Here is an 18,924-nt window from a genome sequence, read left to right on the forward strand (position 1 = left end):
GTGATGAAGCTGGGAGTTCTCAGCGCTGAGAGCAGCCTTCTCAGCTGACCTTTACAAGATCGTTTGGATGTAAGAGATGATGGCAGCTAATTGCGTTAGCCTCGGCACTGCTCCAATTTGCTACTTTGGACCTGGGGAGCGATTTATCATACAGAACATTAGAGTGTGGTTAAACTGGGCTTAGCAGAGCCCTGCAGATGTTTGCTACTTCAAACTAAACCTCTGCCTCGTTGGACTGTAGTTACTTTGTGCACAGTCAGCTGTTTGCCTTGCAGTGAGGCATTTCATCTGGATGAGATAGGATGTGTTTTGTTTGATTGTAAAGAGGAAATGTAGTGCAGAAAAGATCCCTTTACCTCCACAAAGAGTATTGATATCCATCCAGGTCCGGATATTCACTCTGTTTTATCCCATCATCAGCATATTTGAGCAAATCCAGGACGGACAAAGAGGCGTCTTCATGCTGGGACCTGTGACTCTGGCCCATTTCCACACATTAAGCCTCAAACTGAAAATCTCTCTCTGTACACACACACAAACACTCACACAGATACACACACACACATTGAGTTTGGCCTCCCTGTTAATAGCGCAGGAAATATTATCTGCTAAGGGACAGCTGCAGGCTCACGAGAGAGACAGAATGGTAGAGCAGGCTCATTATCCCAAACACAGACACGGACCACACCACACACTAACACACACTTTCAGGACAGCACACAGCATGAGCGCCTCTCTATCCTGTTTTTTTTTACCCAATTCCGGGACAGCTAGGCAGGCGAGCAGAGCATAATGTGCAGGAAGGAGGGATGCTGGTTGTCTTATTTAAACCAGGGGGGCCAGAGGCAACCGACTCCACCACAACTCCGGATCTGACGAGGCTTCTGGCGGAAAAGTTGGGGCTTTGTACCCCATCCAGATCTGGGTCTGTCCGTCTGTGTGTCTGGCTGCCTCTGTCTCCTTGTTGCTCATTCTGCCTCAATCCCAGAGGATTTTGTTTTTCCACTGCGCAGATGTTCGAGGCTGTCTGCTGCGCCGCACTCAGCTGTGTTTATAACAAAGAGGTGTTGGTTTGGAGGAGGAGAGAGGAGCAGCGAGGTGGGGGAGTGAGCTCTGCTAAGGAGGGGTGGAGGTCACTGGGCTGTTGGTGTAAACACTGGATGATGCCAGCTCTCCCTCGGGCCCCAACTAGTTGATACAGCATCCCCTTTTTTTTTCAATCCATGCTTTTTGTATTTTCTAGAGGGACAGATGCATCTGCAAGCAGGCTAAAGAGTTACAGTGAGGCCAGCAGGGAAGGTAGAGACCTGCTGTGATGAGAAGAGGTGCACTTAATGCTGCAGTTAAACTTACTGAGCTCTCTCAACCAAGCATTTATTACAGACTCTGCAGGGAAAACATGAATACACACTCTTTGCTTTTAATTTCTAAAGTGTGTCTACTTTAAATCAACAGGGGAGCTCTCAAGGGACAAAGTATGTTTAAACCTTTCACAAACACCAGGATGATTGAACATGTAAAAGTGCAGATGTGGGGATATTTGAGTCCACTCAGACCACATCTCTTAACTTTACAGTACGGCTCTTTAGAGCTCTTTTGGAGACATTGTTTCTACAGATGGAGCTGCTGCTTCAGTGGATCGAGTGTTTAGTGTTTACATTTGCATTCCTGAATGACTGTATCTGCTTTTAACTACACCAAATGAGCTCACTCGTCCTGCAGCTGCACTGCTGAGTTTGATTTGGAACTGACTGAGTATCAAATACTTAGGAAGTCACACATACAAATGTTATGCATGTTACTATGGAGTCATGCATCCTTCTTGTAGGTGACAACAATACAAGCTACAAATATCTGATTTATCCTTTTGCCTTGTTTCTGATGCGTTCTTGTGATGCATAATAATAAAGGTTAGGTAATATTACAGCTGTACGCAGGGAAATGTGGGTGTGATTATGCAGCTCTTACCACCCGTCTTACTCATGGCTTCTAATGTTAGTTTGGCTTCCCTCTCCGTCTTGGAAGACACAGTTTCTGGTCTTGTCGTTGACCAATTAAGTGCTTAAAGGGTTTAGTCAGGAATTTGTTGGCTGTCAGTAGGTGAGGGGTCCTGGGGTGAGCCTGACTTTGATCTGGGATAGAGGTGACTTCCAACAAGTTGCGGAGCGTGAGACAGTAGGTGGTAAAAGCTCAGTTTTATCCCAAAAACAGAGACACAAAAACATTCAGGTTACTTTGCCTAATGGTTTAGCAATGCTTGAGCACACGCTGCACTGACCCTGCATACTTGGTGTGTGGCCTGACGTTTTCAAGCGGTATTTTCATATGTTTTTATATGTATATGTGGGGAAGCTGGGAAAATGATTACTGGCACAGCGTCAGCAGAAGGGAGCTTGTTGCTTTTTCATTACTTTCTCCCCTCTCAATAAACCTGCAGTTTATCTTAAACAGCAGAGATATGCAGCCCAGAGATACAGCATGTGCTTCTTCTCCTCCTCAGAAAGTAGATACGCTATGATCTGCCTCGTTGCAGCGACCTGTTTGTCACGATATTGATGTGATATTCTGAAAAGGCAGGCAGAAGAGGACTAATGAATTTACGTGTGGAAAGTTTTGTAATTTGGCTGCAAATGAAAATCAGAATGAGTCTGTTCATCTCCTCAAACCTTCACATTTATTCAATACAAGATTACACTTCAAAATGAGAAGCTGTGCACCTCTTATGTCTGAATGATAAAAATCCATGGCTGTGTCATCTCTTTTACAGCACCTCTACTCAGGAAATCAATGCAAATAAGAATCCTATCCTAACAAAGTCCTCAGCACGGCAGCAGTGGCTGATTGGATCTAATGCAGATTTCCATCTATGGTAGGAAGCACGCGTGTGTGAGAGCAGAGGATGTAAATATGAAGTGTCAGGGGGAGATGAAGAGGCGATGATGGAGAGGTGATGATCAGGGGATGATGAAGCGTGTGTGAGTGCGTGTGATCATACATATATAGGTTTGTGTGGTTGGGTTAACAAAGAGGAAGGTCATTGCCGTTGGAGATGTGGGGCAGAAATATGTGTTCATCATGATGTTTTAAAGCCTATTGACAGGAAGGTTTACAAGGACAAAGCAGGTCATTAATGATATCCCAGTATACCAAGCAGTGTCCCCTTATGGACCTTTGTTTCATTTAGTCAGTCCTATACGTCTGAGGAAGTTTTGTTGAGGTTGTTACAGTGTCACGGCTGGCAGAATGCAGTAAATCAATAATGATGTGTGCCTTACATTTTGTCATCTGTGCAGAACTAATTATGAGTTTCAGAACACCTTGACTGCTGTTTTACTAGCTGCCTTGGGCTTCATAAATGTAGCAGCAGCTTTGAGTGTTTTGCTTTTCTTTTTTTTTTTGCATGAAATCATCTGCTTCTTTAACTCTTTGTTGACTACGTATATCAAAAGAAAACACACATTTTCTTCCTTCTTTCTTGCAGTTCTACGAGATGACTTCAGACAAACCCTGCAGATGTGATCGTGGCGGCAGGAGAGCCAGCAGTTCTTGAGTGTCAACCTCCACGTGGACACCCTGAACCTACCATATCCTGGAAGAAAGATGGAGTAAATATAGACGATAGAGATGAGAGAGTCACGGTAAGACGGCTTAAATTCTGATATTGCTGCTATGTAAGCTAGTCTATTGCTGTCTTTGACTGCTGTGTACATAAGGCTGATGTTTTTGAATCTATGAGTCAGTTCAGCCCAGTGATGCAGGTCAAATCATTACCAGCACTTCAGTATTTGTTGATAGATAGATTGATTTGTTTGTCTCATTATCCACATATAGCAATTACCAAAGCCCAAAGCAGCCTGCATTGGTGGCTACAACCTTTAATGACTGAGGTAGATAGAATCAGTCTTGCTCCATCAGTCAGCAGAGGTACATTGATTAGGAATAGCCTGCTGATGAAATCCACCAGCAGAAGCACAGATCTGTAGGGAAAAATGAGCTGACTGGAATCAAAGAGGAGAAAGTTGCTTTTAGCAGCAGCAGCAGCAGCAGCGCCTGCAGAATCCAAACAACTCTGTGTGTGTGATTTGCAACCAAACCGGCAGTTATTTAGCTTTAATTAAAACAACAGCACAGCCAGCACTGCAGCGTCAATCAGCTAAACACGCTTTCCACCAAAGGCCTGTCTCCAGTAATCCTAGATGAAGCAGCTTCAACCAAACACGACTTCACGTCCATACTAATTTTTCTTGAGAGGGAAGAAACTTGTTGTGTTTGATTATCCTCACTGGATGTGTGCTGTAGGGAAAATCAGGACCTTGACTCAGCATTCAGCTTGCACAAGCAGGTAGAAAGTAGTTAGCAAGGGGTCTGGATCCCATTTACAAAATATAACCAGTGGGGTTTTTAGGTTCTGGCTGCATTTTGTGCATTTGTTGAGCAGACAAATAGTCTGGCCCCCAAGTGCTGACGATGGCTAACTTCTCAGAACACTCATGGAAAATCAAAATGTACCCCAGATAATAAATACAAGGTCCTAATAAAGATGTTCCACACTGTATGCCTGGAGCAAAGCACCGGAGTCCAAACTGGGCAAGTTGTTCTCAATACATTTTCATTACTTTGCTGAGTGGAAACAGGGATTTATTCCTATGGGGTGAGGATTGTACATGACTGAACACAGTTTCTTCTTGGTGAAGGCCAGCTGAGGTTGGACAAAGTTGGACCTCCTAAATGGTGCATGCATTCTTTTTCTCTGCCTGTTTCTAGGCTGCACAGGAAGGAGATTAAGAGTCTGGCTACTGAGCAGCCTAATTGAAAGAAACAAGCGCATAATCTAGTTTAGATTATGATTAAGAGCATCAGGTCATATTTGTTCTTGTCAGTAGTCGCAGGAAAGCGGGAAACTTCAGATGCACAGAAACAGCTCTCGTGGGCTTCATTACTCTTGTCTTGTGTTTGCATGCATGTCATATTTCCTGATTGCACTCCTTACGATCAGTTTGTTCTAACTGTTTTGCTTTGAATTGTATAGAAAGTTAAGATAATGCATTTATTTTTCTAAATTCTATTCAAGAAATGTTCCTACATGTATTTGTTTTGTCATTTCACTGCATGCTGTTAACTCTCCAGTGAGGTACTCTGAGGACAAAGTAGCCCTGTTTTAATTCAGTATTAAACATGGCTCTCATGCACATGGCCTTTCCCGTAATTATGTTTTAGCTCCACTGAATACAAAATACACACACACCCTATTACTGTTGTTTATAAATCATCCCTCCTACCCCCCGCGTGGTGGAAGCCAGGACTTATCCTTGCTGCTGTACATGCGATTTTGTGCACTGAGGGGGAGAAATCCTTGGAGTAAACGATGTGAACCCGGCTGCTGTTGCAGGCTGAATGACTCAGAGTTGTGTCCTTGTAGCCTGCAGCCATGTTGGGCCTTCTGTGGAGCTGAAAACAGGGTCTGGTGGATTTAGCTGTGCTGCATGGACCAGCTGGTGTTGCTCACTGTAAACTTCCTGTCAAACACAAAACCGTACAGGCTGAGTGTTCCCAAATGAGCACTTTTAAAGTAGCACTAAGTATGTGTAATCAACTGTGCTGACAGATGGGAGTCTGGACGGTGTCCCGTGCATGTCCATGCTAGCAGAAAAAAAATGTATTAGAAAAGGACAAATTATTGGGCGATGGCCGGAATTTGTTTATGGTTAGTCAAATTGGTGCGAGTGAAAATAGGACTGAGGAGAGGGAGGAAGAGGGTGGAATCTTTTTTAATGTGATGAACAGCTGAGCTCGTCAAAGGGCCCCCTCATCCAGCCTGCATTGTTGTGCTTGCTTCAGTCCATTCCTCCCACCATGCAACATGCTGGAACGTGCAGTCTCCTTGGTGATCGCTGGTGATCAGAGCAAGGTCCCAAACCACCTGCAGTGGGGATTTTTTTCTCTCTGTACGCCACTTTGCTGGGATGGGTCGACTCGGCTGTGGTGGCTGCAGCGTAAAGAGGAGGGAGTGATCTTCAGAGAGAGGCAGACACATCAGAGGGAGGCCTTCTGTTTTTCTATCTATTTTAGTCGACTGTGTGTAAACACAAATGACATGCTGGGTACCATCGCACATTTATTCATGACTTCATGTGGGGCAGCTGTGAAAAGTTTCCCACTGAGCCATAAAAAGTGAGGTTGTTCTATTACCCTTAAGCTGCAGCTGGCCACATTCCAATCCACTTTGTCAAACAGGTCTTTCAGGAATAACAAGTTAAGGACAAATAAACAGAAACAGGAGAGATGCCAGTATTAGAGCGTTGACCATTGTCTGCTTTGAGCCAAAGTCTGTCAGCGGCATCATAAATGGCCAAAATGCTGCATTGTCCTGCTCCCTTTGTGCGATAGTTGTGGCTAATTATCAGCCTGGAAAATGAACTGCTGTGTGAATACCAACAGAGCGCATGCTGAATGGGGGCTTTTTTCATTATCAGCAATGCCAAATGACATGAGACAAAAGGCAACAGGATAGAGCCATCTCCCTGTAATGCAGGGATAATGGTCAGACTGTCGGGGCTTTCAGCAGACTGTGCGCTCTGCTGTGCTGTGTGGAGAGGATATGCATGCAGAGAAAAAGAGGGCAAGCTGCTGCATTCATTTACTTTAGCCCCGCTCTCAGAGTCCCTGCTGCTCTGGCACTCCAAATATGCCTGTGGAGAATGGGAAACTGCCACAGACGCACACACAGAGGTAAGAATATGGATAGAGTGGACGCAGCCTTAAGTGGATCCTCATGTCAAAGCCCTGTGGACCCAACATAACACCCCCCCTTCTTTCTCGACTGGAAGGTCTGCCCTGACCTTGGGCCTTTGTGAGTGTCACAGTGTTTTAGCTGTTAAGCCTTTGCTCAAACAAACAGTAACATAATGATACTTCAAACCCCTCCAGCACCACAGGGTGCCCTAAATAAGCCAGGCTTCCACAGCCTCTTCAAGTACCCCTTCCTCCTGCTTCACTATGAATATTAAACAGGGGCGAAGGTCTGAGGAATGCCTTAGAAATAGGAGAGTATATCCGGCTGCTAAGTTGTCCCTCAAGAATCTTAACTTACTTTAAAAACCAAATCCATCTAGAGACCGCTTTGAGCCTGTTCGTCATGTGTAAGTGATGAAAACTTGCATTGATTAACTGGTACACATCATAGCTTGCACGTGAATATCTCTGTAAGAGGGCTTTAACATGTCAATCACAGAGAAGGCAGATTTTTGCAATATTAAGTGTCAAGTTCTCTGTCAGTGCCTCCCTAATGAGGGTATCGATTACGTGCTTTCAGGTGGTGGTCCTGGTCTTGCGGGCTGATGTGTGTATTTAAAACCTTAAGCTCCATCAAAGCGCATGGATCATCAGTGCTCTGTGCTATTGTCTGTCTCTGCGCTGACTGGCATGCTAGTGAGCTGAGAGAGGGGGCTGAGGGGCCTGTGTCGGGGCTGGGGCTGCCTCTCTGACTCCCTGAGAACAAAGCACCTCCTCTGGCCTGTAATCAAAGCCCTGGGAAATAATAGACATGACATTCACCTGGACAAACACACATGCACATGCTGGGTGTGTGTGCTCCGCTTGCTCTCACTTGTAGTTGGGTGCACAACACAAAAAAAATTTCCCAACAATAATAGATGAAACTGTTCTTTTGGAGCTCTGTGGGAAAGTGCACGCAGTCCTGCAGATCCTCAGGTGCTCTCTTGAGGAACTGGGGTTGTGTTGTATTGGGAAACTGTTTTTGGTTTGGCTTACACTAGAGGAAGAACAGGCCGACTGATAGTGGTTTAGACTTAAAGTGGAAGCTGAGTGTGAACAGCAAAAGTGGCTACACAGATAAATCCAGTTGGCCTCTTCTCTCTGTAAGCTCACAGCAAAAACCCAATGAAAACAGCCTTCAGTGCTGAGCAATCGTGTGTTTCTGAGTTAATTTGTGGTGTTGTAATACTCTGTTGGTGACTAAACACAGGAATTCTTAATTGCAATCAGCAAATGTTTTGTACTCTTTGAGCTGGTTTCTGTCTCCACTGTGTCAACCCAGGCCAAACATGTCTGCAGTGTTGCTGTTTTTCCTTCTCATGTTTAGCCTCTCACCTCCTCGTCTTCTCCTGTCCCCTCAGATACGCGGAGGGAAGCTGATGATCACGAATGCCCGGAAGACTGATGCTGGAAAGTACGTGTGCGTTGGCACGAACATGGTCGGGGAACGAGAAAGCGAAATAGCTGAACTTACAGTGCTCGGTAAAATAACCCTTTCTTTCTCTTATAAAGGATCAGAGTCTGTTCTGGTCTTTATTCTGTGCACACACGTGTCACACACAGACACACACACACACACACACACACACACACACACACACACACACACGATCAGCACATACATTTTTTTTCTCTGTCTCTCTGGTGAGAAACAGAATCCAGATGATAAGCTTTGATTGTCTGTCTCGCAGGGAGCTAAATGGTGTCACTGACCTGTATCAGATAGAGTGTGAGATGACCTCCAATCTCACACTTTACTATAAATCCCACGCAGGCCCCCAGCAGCTTCTCTCCTCTGACCAGCTGCACCCTATTTCACCACAAGTGACCTCTGACCCAGACGCTCTGCTGTGTCCCAGGCAGAGCGCATGTCCAGACTCTTGATTTTATCGCTAGCTTTTCTTACCTCCTCTGCCTCTTCACTTACCAGATCATTAATAGTCCTTCGGAAGAAAAAAATAAAGAAAGTAAAGATAAATAATTTTACTGAAATAATACAGCAAGGGCTCGAATGAGGCCAGCTCCTAGCTGTTGTGATTGTTAGGCTGATTGAGTATCTTTACCCAGAAACTCGTGGTTAATCAGAAACATGGTACATTTTTAGGACAAGTCTTCTGGAATGTATTCAGGGCTACTGAAAACTATCTTTTTTTAGCTTTTATGAATACGGAAAACACACTTTTTCAGTTACCAGTAAGAGTGAGAGCTGGAGAGTTTGACTTTCAGTGTCTGGTTCTTGTTTGATGACTTGTATTTTTATTAAATTAGTGTTTCATCATGCATTTTAGAACAATATACGATACCACAGTGCAGTAACTGTTTCCTGTTCTTAGTTTTGGTCTAGTCTGGACTGTATTTTTAACTTATTTAACTTGATAACCATAAATTAGCAGTAACCTCCTCACGTCATGTCTTTGCAGACAAATTCAGCCAGATTACATCATGCAATTTAATTATTTTCATTCCAGAACACCTCACTTGACCTGAACCCCTTAATATAAACTTTTTCAAGATGTCTTTTTCTGCTGGGTTTTATTCAGTTTTCAATTTAATTACAAATGTAGCTTTTAAGCCTGACTGTGAAGCACAAAGCCAAGATTTATTGAGGGAATCAAAGCAACAGATTTAGTGTCCTTAAGTTAATTTGTATGCTGTTTATCTGTGCAGAACGTCCCAGCTTTGTGCGCCGCCCGAGCAGTCAGGTGGTGTTAGTGGACCAAAGTGTGGAGTTCAGGTGCGAGGCCCGAGGTGACCCAGTTCCCACCGTTCGCTGGAGGAAAGACGATGGTGACCTGCCCAAAGGAAGGTATGACTCATCAACTGGTCCCTTTTCATCACATAATACCTTCCTCCTTCACTCTATCCCAGTCTTTTGTTTGATCCACTCTCGCTTTTGTGTGCAGCATCAGCTGACGCATGCTGCATTGAGTGAGTCTTGTTTGTCAGAGATTTTATGTTTGACAGATTTCAATACATGAGTACATGTTTTAATCCAGATATGAGATTCGTGAAGACCACACCCTGAAGATCCGTCGTCTGACTTCGGCTGATGTGGGCTCCTACAGCTGCGTGGCTGAGAACATGGTGGGCAAGGCGGAGGCGTCAGCCACGCTCACCGTCCACGGTAAGACAGAGTTACTGAGTTTTACACAGTCAGTCAACCAAACATTTAATTTGCAGCCAATGGTTATTTATATTCACTCTGGGTTTTCTGTGCAGCTTGATTCAATGGAATTTAGCCAGGCCACATTGTAATAATAGCCTCCAGCTTTAGCACTACACGGTCATCACTTTCAACTTTTCTCTCTCAATTAGCTGATTGATTTCTAATAAAAGAAATGCACAAATCTATAACAGCTGCAGAGTTGCGCACACGGGAGCTCAACAGCAATCGATTTCATTTGCCCTATACAAGTGGCATTTCTCCGGAGGCCTGTCCTCCTCCATGTGCTCCTGTACTTTGTAGGACGCACAGGACTATTTCAGAACCTATGGAATATCTGTGTGTTTCCTGTAGCCCTCTTCATTGGACGTCTTATTAACACAGTTGGAATATAAAGCAGCCGGTCACAGAGTGTGAACATTCAGAAAGGAACCATTGAAAGGGACTGGGGGTTGGGATCACCCCCAAACCCTCCTGAGAATCAGAGGAACACAGGGGCCATTTAACGCCAAACTAATGGGAATGTTGGGAGTCGGGTGAGGGAAGGAGGAGGATGGAAGATAGGGATTGGATGGTAGGACAGGGAGTATGTTGGTCTTGGTGGCGGCTCACCACTGATGCAGAACGGGCTGGGAATTGGGGCTGAGGGCGATTGTGGTGGATTGTGGTGGAGGGGGAGAGAGGTTTCTGCGGTGAGGTCGGTCATATTAATGTCACTCTTAACAGTCAGCACAGCGGAGATGGAAAGAGACAAGACAACCCTATTCCTCTGCCAACCCCCACCCACAAACACAGATACTTCATCTTCACTTGACTAACCTTTGCAATTATTCTTTGATTTTCTCTGAAACACAGCAGTCTTTAAATTGGTTTGAAGAGCAAGATTAGGCACACCTGCCAATACACCCATCAATATATCTGCATCTCTTATTGCGTTTCTTCACTCTTTCTCCCTCCCTGATGGAGGCTTAGTTAATGAGAGAGAACAGCATCGATGCACCGGTTCAATAAGCTCCTCTCTTGGCTTAGAAACAAATTTGAAATGCTAAAACTGTCCTTGTTCTCTGTGGAAATAAAATGTCTTAAGCTCAGGGAAATTCCTTGTTGATGAAACAAAGCATTGACCCTCAAGTCATACATTATGCTTTTGAACCGGAGAGTTGAAGTGGCATGAAAAGTAAAGTAAAAGCACTTGAATTGATTATGATGCTGCAAAGAATAACCGCTGCAGTGGATTTAGGGGACAGAGTTGATGCTCTATTAGAATGAGTTAATAGAAAATCACAAATCATCGGAATGGTAGTTGTTACCTTAAGGATAGACTGGACTTGTGCCTCCAGTCTGTCAGAGTTCCTAGAACCATCTACTCTCCAGATCCCCGAGCTTCATCCAGACCCGGACATGAGGAGGCCAGGCAGGCTGTGGGCACTGAGCAGTCCAGCTAATTAAAGACAAGCAGGCCGCAGTCCCACGCCCGGAAATGACATGCTTCTAATTACAGACGCAAGCATAGTAAAGGAAAGAAAAGCCGGGTAATTGTAGGTCTAAACCAGCCAAAGAAGCTAAACGATGCGTAGGTAGCAAGATGTCGCTCTACACAGCAGTAAAGACAACAGTGATGTGGGGGGCAGGAGTTTAGTCTGTGGGTTTAGTGGGCAATGCTGTCGTCCTACTTCAGGACTCAAAGTATGGCAGGATTTCTGGACCACTGCATAAGAATAACTGAGCAGCTGAATAAAATACCTCCAGTGGTAAGGAGCTACTGGCAGAAAAATGGTAATCTGATATATTTAAGGCCAAATTGGAATGAATGTAAATATTCTTTTTTAAAACAAATGGAATCAAATTTGGATTTAAGAGAAAAAAAAAAGTTAAATATTGACCACATTCAACGGCCATTTTCCTGTAATGTACCCTAATGTACCCTAGCTGTTGTCTTACAGTAGCTTTTGTTGTTTAGTCAGAAAGCAGTGAAGTGGAAATGATTTATCAGACGCCCAGCTGGTTTCTGATTAGAAGCTATTCTCTTCAATTTAATGATAGAGTTAACTTTTTATTTTAATATCTTACATTTAGATGATATTAAGAATTCAGCAAGACACATAATATTGAAGTTATCGTCCTTCAAAGCATGATGGACGGTTTATAAGAAGAGTGGGGCTCTGTGTAGACAGAGGCAGAGTTCACACCTTCAGTGGTCTGAATGCCAGTGAACAATGTGGACTTTGTGGAAGTCGTGCCCCGGGCTGTTTTTCTTTCAATGCGCTCCGCTCTCGTAACTAACTTAATCCGTGAATTATTGTCTTACACGTGTGCCCGACAGTCCACTACACCTCCTCTGGACTTATAAATATGTCAAGTAAAATACTCCATTGATTGATGGAAGAAAGGCATAATTGGCCGAGTCACAAGCTGTATTTATAGTTTCATCGTAAAATCATTAATGCAGACCACATGAGAATGCAGTAGTGAGATGGGCTGCTCAGTTATTATGCTCGGTTAGGGTGTGCACACGTGTGGGAGTGTGTTTTTAAGGATCTAACAATCACACAAAGGCATTTTGATCTGGCTCTGCTGTGGTTAGATAATGTTTATACTGTATTTTGTTAATTAAACCTCCCCAATGGACTTCCTCTTGTTCTATAGTAATGTAAATATTGTTTGAGACTGTTTTGGACAGAAGTCAAAAAATCAGTGTGTTATTTTTTCTCAGCTGGTTAAGTTCGCTGTTAGCAGTGATTTATGTATAGCAAAGCCTTGAATGGAATGGTAGTCCCAAGAGCAGCGTCACTAATAACCCATATGAAGGGTCTGGATGGAGACTTGGAGCGGGTGCCAAAAGAGAAAGAAGGAGAGGAACTTTCTTGTCAGCAGCTTGAGTGGTATGATAAATACCAAAACCTGGTTGGGTGCCACATATAGAACCACAGTGATGCTGGCTCTGTCTCTCCATTCTCTCAACCCACTGGACTCACTGCCACACAAAGTTGTCTGTCAGTTGATATACTGTACAAACTCTCGCAGGCACAGATCATTTAAAGCATGCGAAAGACCTCCCAATGGGAACTGCTATTAATCATGCTAAAACCTCTGCATGCAGTCCTGCTCATGTGTTGATGTTGGGTCCACAGAGCAGCAGCATTGCTCAAATCCCCATTAATATATCTGATATGCTCTTTGGTACATAGCCTGCCTCCTACTGGGCTGGAGGCCACAGTACTCAGTGTGTTTTCCTCTGCCGCTCTGATCAGTTTATTGATAGTAACTCCCCTCTGCGCTGCAAGCTAGCAGAAAGCCCACAACAAAGTAGCGTGGCCAGATTTAAGGCTCACCTCTCCCTCAAGGTCCACATCTGTGTGATCACAGCAGCATGGGAGAGGTAGGGTTACCTCATTAAAGGCTTAGACACACATGAATGCATGCGTGTAGGTGTTTTGGGGGGGTTGTGTATTCATTGGTGCGTAGGTCTCATGATTGTGTACATCTAGGGGCTCTCACACATGGATAGTGGTGAGCGTCTTCTTCTGTGAGCGTTTGATGTGAGTCTTATCTGCATTTTAAAGGCCAGCAGGGAGAGGAAGGAGGGGTGGGTCATTACTCTGACTGACAGCGTTTATGTTTCCGTGGGAGCCGTTGAAGCAGACAGATTAGATAAGGTGAGTGATTGGCCGAGGGAGATATATGGCCAAAGAGTGACAGTTAACATTCACCTTGTGGTTTTATGAAGCAGGCTTACATTTGCAGGGCTGTGTGTGTCCCCTCAGGGGTGCTCTAAACCTCATTAAGAGTGCAGGGATGTTCACCTTCACGCAACACCTGGAAGAAGAGGGGAAAAGATACACAAAGCATTAGGTCACTAAGCGTAAACATCTACATTGTGTGTGTTTTCCTGTCCGTGTGGTCTTGTTGTCATTTTGTCTCACTTTATCCTGCATTTTCCTGTCTTTGAACATGTCCCAAGACTCTGAAAGAATGTTGAATCAGATGTTCATCAGTTTTTTCTTGTGTGAGCGTTTTTCAATGCATTCCTGATCATTTATGGTAATTATTCTTCGCAGAATGTATCAGGGGGGCCCTTGGGTTTTAGCTGAGGGGTCAAATATGACATATTTTCTCCTTCACAGAACATTAAAACATGATTTTTTTGTTACCATGTACATCACATTGTTATGTTCCTTATCTCTCCTCTTTATGTCATGCTGTTTATTATTTATTTATTCATCCTTGGGTTTTTGTTGTTGTGTTTTTGTTTCCTTTTTAGTCGTGTCTGGTAAGTTGAAATGTCATCCGTCACCTATTCACCGCCCTGACAGAGACAGGAAGCTGTCACAACCCCCCTCTCCATCCACCTCCCATCACTTCTCCACCCTCCAATCAGCTCTCATGTTTCTGTTGTCACGGGCAACAGTGACAAAAGGACATTAATGGGTAAAAATATGCTCAGCTTGGGCCCTCCAAGGTAAAGCTGCATCATTTAATTCTATTATTTGCTCCTTTTATGCATTACCAAACACCCCGTCTTATTCAGGGACAAATTATGTCTGTATTTCAAATGACAGTTTTCAGATTGCTTCTCCCCATGCATAACAAGGCCTCAGTATGAAAGGATTAAAATGCCAGCAGATTTATGATATTTGAGGACATGTCCAAAATTCCTTTTAAAGTAAAGGTGGTCTGTCTCTTGACCTCTACATTCAGGATGTGTCACCTCACATTGATGGCTTATTGAAAAATCAAGGCCCAGTGCTATTGTAGAGCTGCATGGATGACATTGAGCTACCACACCATACTTAGTCTGAAATAGAATTTGTCATTAAGATGCATGGATACAGCATCCTGGTCGAGGCCTGCGCTATTGGAGGGTGTCAGCATGGACAGATGGCTCAAATTTATTCCCCATTTCCATGTAGATTTTAATGGCTCATGCCCTTGCCCATGCAAATGAAGGGGCAGGGTAGTAACCCTTGTTTTTTCTATTCATTACATCTTTAATATGCTTGCATTTTGAATTTGATCAGCGTGCTGTTTAATCTGCTGTGCACACACCATGCAAAGTTTTGAAAATGAGCCTGATTCCTGTGAATACAGGCACCATAGCTGTAGTCAAAGTTCTTTTGTCGCTTATTTGAATAACCCAAACTACATCTAACTGTAATATTATGATTCCTAGAATAACAAACTATGGCATGTTTGTCTATTCAATGGCTAACCATTCTCATGGCTGTCCTCCAGTGCCCCCGGCATTTGTGGTAAGACCAAGGAACCAGGTGGTTGGCGTTGGCAGAACTGTCACCTTCCAGTGCGAAGCCACTGGAAACCCGCAGCCAGCCATTTTCTGGCAGCGTGAAGGCAGTCAGGTAAACAAAATAAACTGGAATGACGTTTTTTATTCAAAATGCTCTTTATCCATTTGGAAAGTATACTAGCGTACTCATCCAAAGCTCTGGAAATAACAATTTTGTGGGCATTGTTCCCTTGAAAGGACTTTTATTTTGGAGTTGAATAACTATCCTTTCCAATAAAAGTCTGACTTGTGGAATCTGATTTCATCCCCAACAGAACCTGCTCTTCTCCTACCAGCCTCCTCAGCCCTCTAGCCGGTTTTCTGTATCTCAGACGGGGGATCTGACCATCACTGATGCTGAACGCTCAGATGTGGGATACTACAGCTGCCAGGCTCTCAACATAGCTGGCAGTGTCATCACCAAGGCTCTGCTCGAGGTCACTGATGGTAAGCAACCTTCTTTTGGACTAAGTTTCTGCATGGAAGGAATTAGAGGAACTCTGAGAGAACACTTGATTGGATAAATGTTGGTATCTCAGATAATCTTTGGCTCATGAGGATAATTCTGTTCATCTGAAAGGCTGCGGTCGTGCTGCAGAGCGTATTAATATCCCAATGGAGGTTTGTGAGGTTTGGTCTGGCCTGTTCAATGTGTTCCTGTCAGAGGTAGAGACTCTCTGGTGCCTGTGCACCCAGACCGTGGCTCAGGATTGGTATTCCATGGCTGGCTTGCTGCTGTCTACCGTTGAAGACTGTGGCTGTGTGGTGAGGTCTGGATTGGGTCCTCTAATTACTCTGCTAGCCAATCCCCCATCAGCCCGGTGGACCAACCTTGGCTTCATTTCCAGAATTCCCACAGAGATTTGGCCAGCTATTATTTCGTCTCCGACACACCTAGATACATCCCTTCATTTACCGAGTGTCCTTCTTCATTTCAGGCCTTACAATGGTATGCTCCATCTCTATCCGCTTCTCTCTCTCTCCGGTTCTGTCATGCTCTCTGGATAATAATAACAGTTATTAAAGTGAGCAGGCTGCTCCGAGGCCACCACTTCTCTGCAGGCAGATCTGGTAATTACAGGTCATGCTGACAATGTTTTAGTAATTGCACCATGCCCGGCACAAAAGCAAAGACAAAGCAGACCCAAAGATTACACCACAGCGTGCTTCTGAGGATCCATGCACGCGTACATACATCATTATGTGTTGCCTTTACTCTTTGTTAGCTGTTAATGTGATTGCTCCTTGCTGAATGTAAGTTGCTAGTAAATCAGTGGGGCCGACAGCAACGGTCATCAATAGTGCTATGAACGATAATAATAATCAGAGGGAGGCAGACAACTTATAGTGGGAACATGACGGATTACACCACAGTGGTGACAAAATAAAAATGAAAAAATTATTGGGTGCATACAATTAAAGTCTCTCTTCTCCCTTTGTCTCATCTTCCCTTCCTTCTCTGTGTTACAGCTTTTCTTTTCCTTTCAAATGCATGCTTTCTTTCTCTGTCTTTGTTGTTTTTATGTTTACTGGTTGAACACCCGGGGTTCACAGGCAGGGAGGAGGAGTTTAAACATCCTCACGCTCATATTATTGTCTGTTCGGGCTGGATGTTGTTTTAGGAATTTTCTCCCTCGTTCTGTGTTTTATGGCTGGAGGGGGGATGGGCTACGAGGGGGATTGTTGGCTGCGAGTGTGCGTGTAAGGGTAGTGCCAGGCGTCTGGTAGAGCTGAGGCAAGAAGACTGAAGTATCCGAGGCTGTTTCATTTTAATTACGCTGCTTTTATTTGGCGGAGTTCGACTCCTGCTGCTGAATGATTAGAAAATTGTTTCCAGTTCTTAAAAATTGGATTCAATTTGGCTCCTACTTGCCTTGCAGTTTTCACATGCTTACTTTACATCGTCAGATTCTCACTATGTTCTGCATTTTCACATAAGCTGGATATTATTTTCTCCTCTGTCTGTCCCTTCTGAAACACATAAACACCCAATTTGTCTTTTTCCACCGCTTCACATAATTGCTCCTTGTCTTCCATTCACAGTTGTGTCCGACCGCCCGCCACCGGTTATCCGACAGGGCCCGACCAATCAGACGGTAGCTGTGGATGGAACAGTTATCCTAAACTGTGTGGCATCAGGAAACCCCACTCCCACCATACTGTGGAGGAAGGACGGTGTCTTGGTGTCCACACATGACTCCAGGGTCAAACAGTTGGACACAGGCGCACTACAGATCCGCTATGCAAAGGTCAGACACCTGCACATGTAAAACATCAAACGAAACAATCATACAACACAGGGAATGCTTCTTTTGAATTCTGAGCTGGTTATTATACAATAAAGGTTGAAACTCGTTTGGATGTATTTGTTATTAACATAAAATATAATTATGCTTTCAATCAAGTTTTTCTGTAAGGCTGCCTTTAATGTCGCAATTTACTCAAATATACTTCAAAGCTGTCTGTATCTCATCCGTAATGTGCCAGGTGAACCCCTGCTGGTTGGTAAATAAAGCATATGTTTCCTGCCAGCAGCCATCCCTCAGTGTGCTGTCAGTCAGTTGTCGCGGGTTTGAAATGGAGTCTGTGAAGTCGAACAGTCTGTAGTTTCTGTCAGTCAGCAAGCACAGTAGGTTCCGTGTGCAATTTTGTGTGTGTGCATGAGTGTGTGATGCAGAACACAAGCATAGCGAGAGACAAGTAGGGGGTGCTGACGTGTCTTCCAGATGGAGGCGTCACAGGGTCAGAGTTCGCGTCAGTTTGCGGTGCTCTGATGAATGCTGGCGTGTCTTGTGGTGACAGGATTGCGGTGCGATCGGGCCGCCGGTGTGAGGCAGGCAGGAGGGGATGCGTCTGAACCCCTCTCTCCTCCTGCTGTAATCGTGTAAACTCTGCAGGCACTCTACATTAATGAACTCGTCATTCCTCCCTGACAACATTTTTAATGAAGATGGTTTTGATACGTGAGGTAATTTATTTTACTCATGTGGTCACAAGAGTGTTCATGTATCTGGATTTCAACTAAAGAAGCCAAATGAGAAAAAGCACCTCGAGGGTCACTGATAGGACATGTTCACACTCACTTAATTAAGCGATTTATCCCTATCTGTTTTTCTCTCCTCAGTTTGCTCACACGCCAGCACAGTAGCTCCAAGCTTGCTATGCAACAACAACAAAGCAGAACATATTTATTTGTCTTATTCACTTTAACTTCAGCTGACAGAGCAGACATCTTAAAAAATGCAAAACTGTGAAAATATGCCTTATTCATTTGCCAAAAGGTTATGCTTTGTTTATAATTTCATTAGCTAGCTTAATATCTCAAAATATGTCAGCTGTTTTCATCAAGACTTGGAAGAAATACAGGCGGAGAGCCAGGAAACAAATGATTTGTTTTTGGGCTTGATCCAAAATCAAGGTGTCAATCAAAATATTCTATTTAAGAAACAGTTTTTTTCCCAGCTCTATTTTCTCATGAGCTTTTGCACAGGGGAAAAAATCTGGCACATGAACCTGTCCCTTTCTATTTGCATTTTGAAGCAGATCCAGATCTTATACAGATTTTATTTCCAAAAGAGAGGTGTTAGTTCTCTCACTGCTTTCTATGGTTTTTTTTTTCTCAAGTCAAATCCCACTTAAATGAAAAGAAATACCGATCCCAATGCATGTTGGGCTTTAACATTTCATTAAACTCCACTTTCCC

General features: G+C 44.0%; 1 protein-coding gene across 1 annotated transcript in view; it reads left to right on the plus strand.

Annotated features, from left to right (window-relative positions):
- robo1 (roundabout, axon guidance receptor, homolog 1 (Drosophila)) overlaps positions 1 to 18,924 on the plus strand; it is a 371,682-nt gene that overhangs the window by 326,571 nt on the left and 26,187 nt on the right. The window contains 9 exon segments of the mRNA XM_034700847.1: positions 3,482 to 3,499; positions 3,502 to 3,638; positions 8,136 to 8,256; positions 9,442 to 9,580; positions 9,771 to 9,898; positions 14,199 to 14,207; positions 15,170 to 15,294; positions 15,497 to 15,668; positions 17,265 to 17,470. Coding sequence (XP_034556738.1) covers positions 3,482 to 3,499; positions 3,502 to 3,638; positions 8,136 to 8,256; positions 9,442 to 9,580; positions 9,771 to 9,898; positions 14,199 to 14,207; positions 15,170 to 15,294; positions 15,497 to 15,668; positions 17,265 to 17,470 — 1,055 coding nt within the window.

The sequence above is a fragment of the Notolabrus celidotus genome, chromosome 14 (genome assembly GCF_009762535.1).
Source record: "Notolabrus celidotus isolate fNotCel1 chromosome 14, fNotCel1.pri, whole genome shotgun sequence".
Classification (NCBI taxonomy): domain Eukaryota; kingdom Metazoa; phylum Chordata; class Actinopteri; order Labriformes; family Labridae; genus Notolabrus; species Notolabrus celidotus.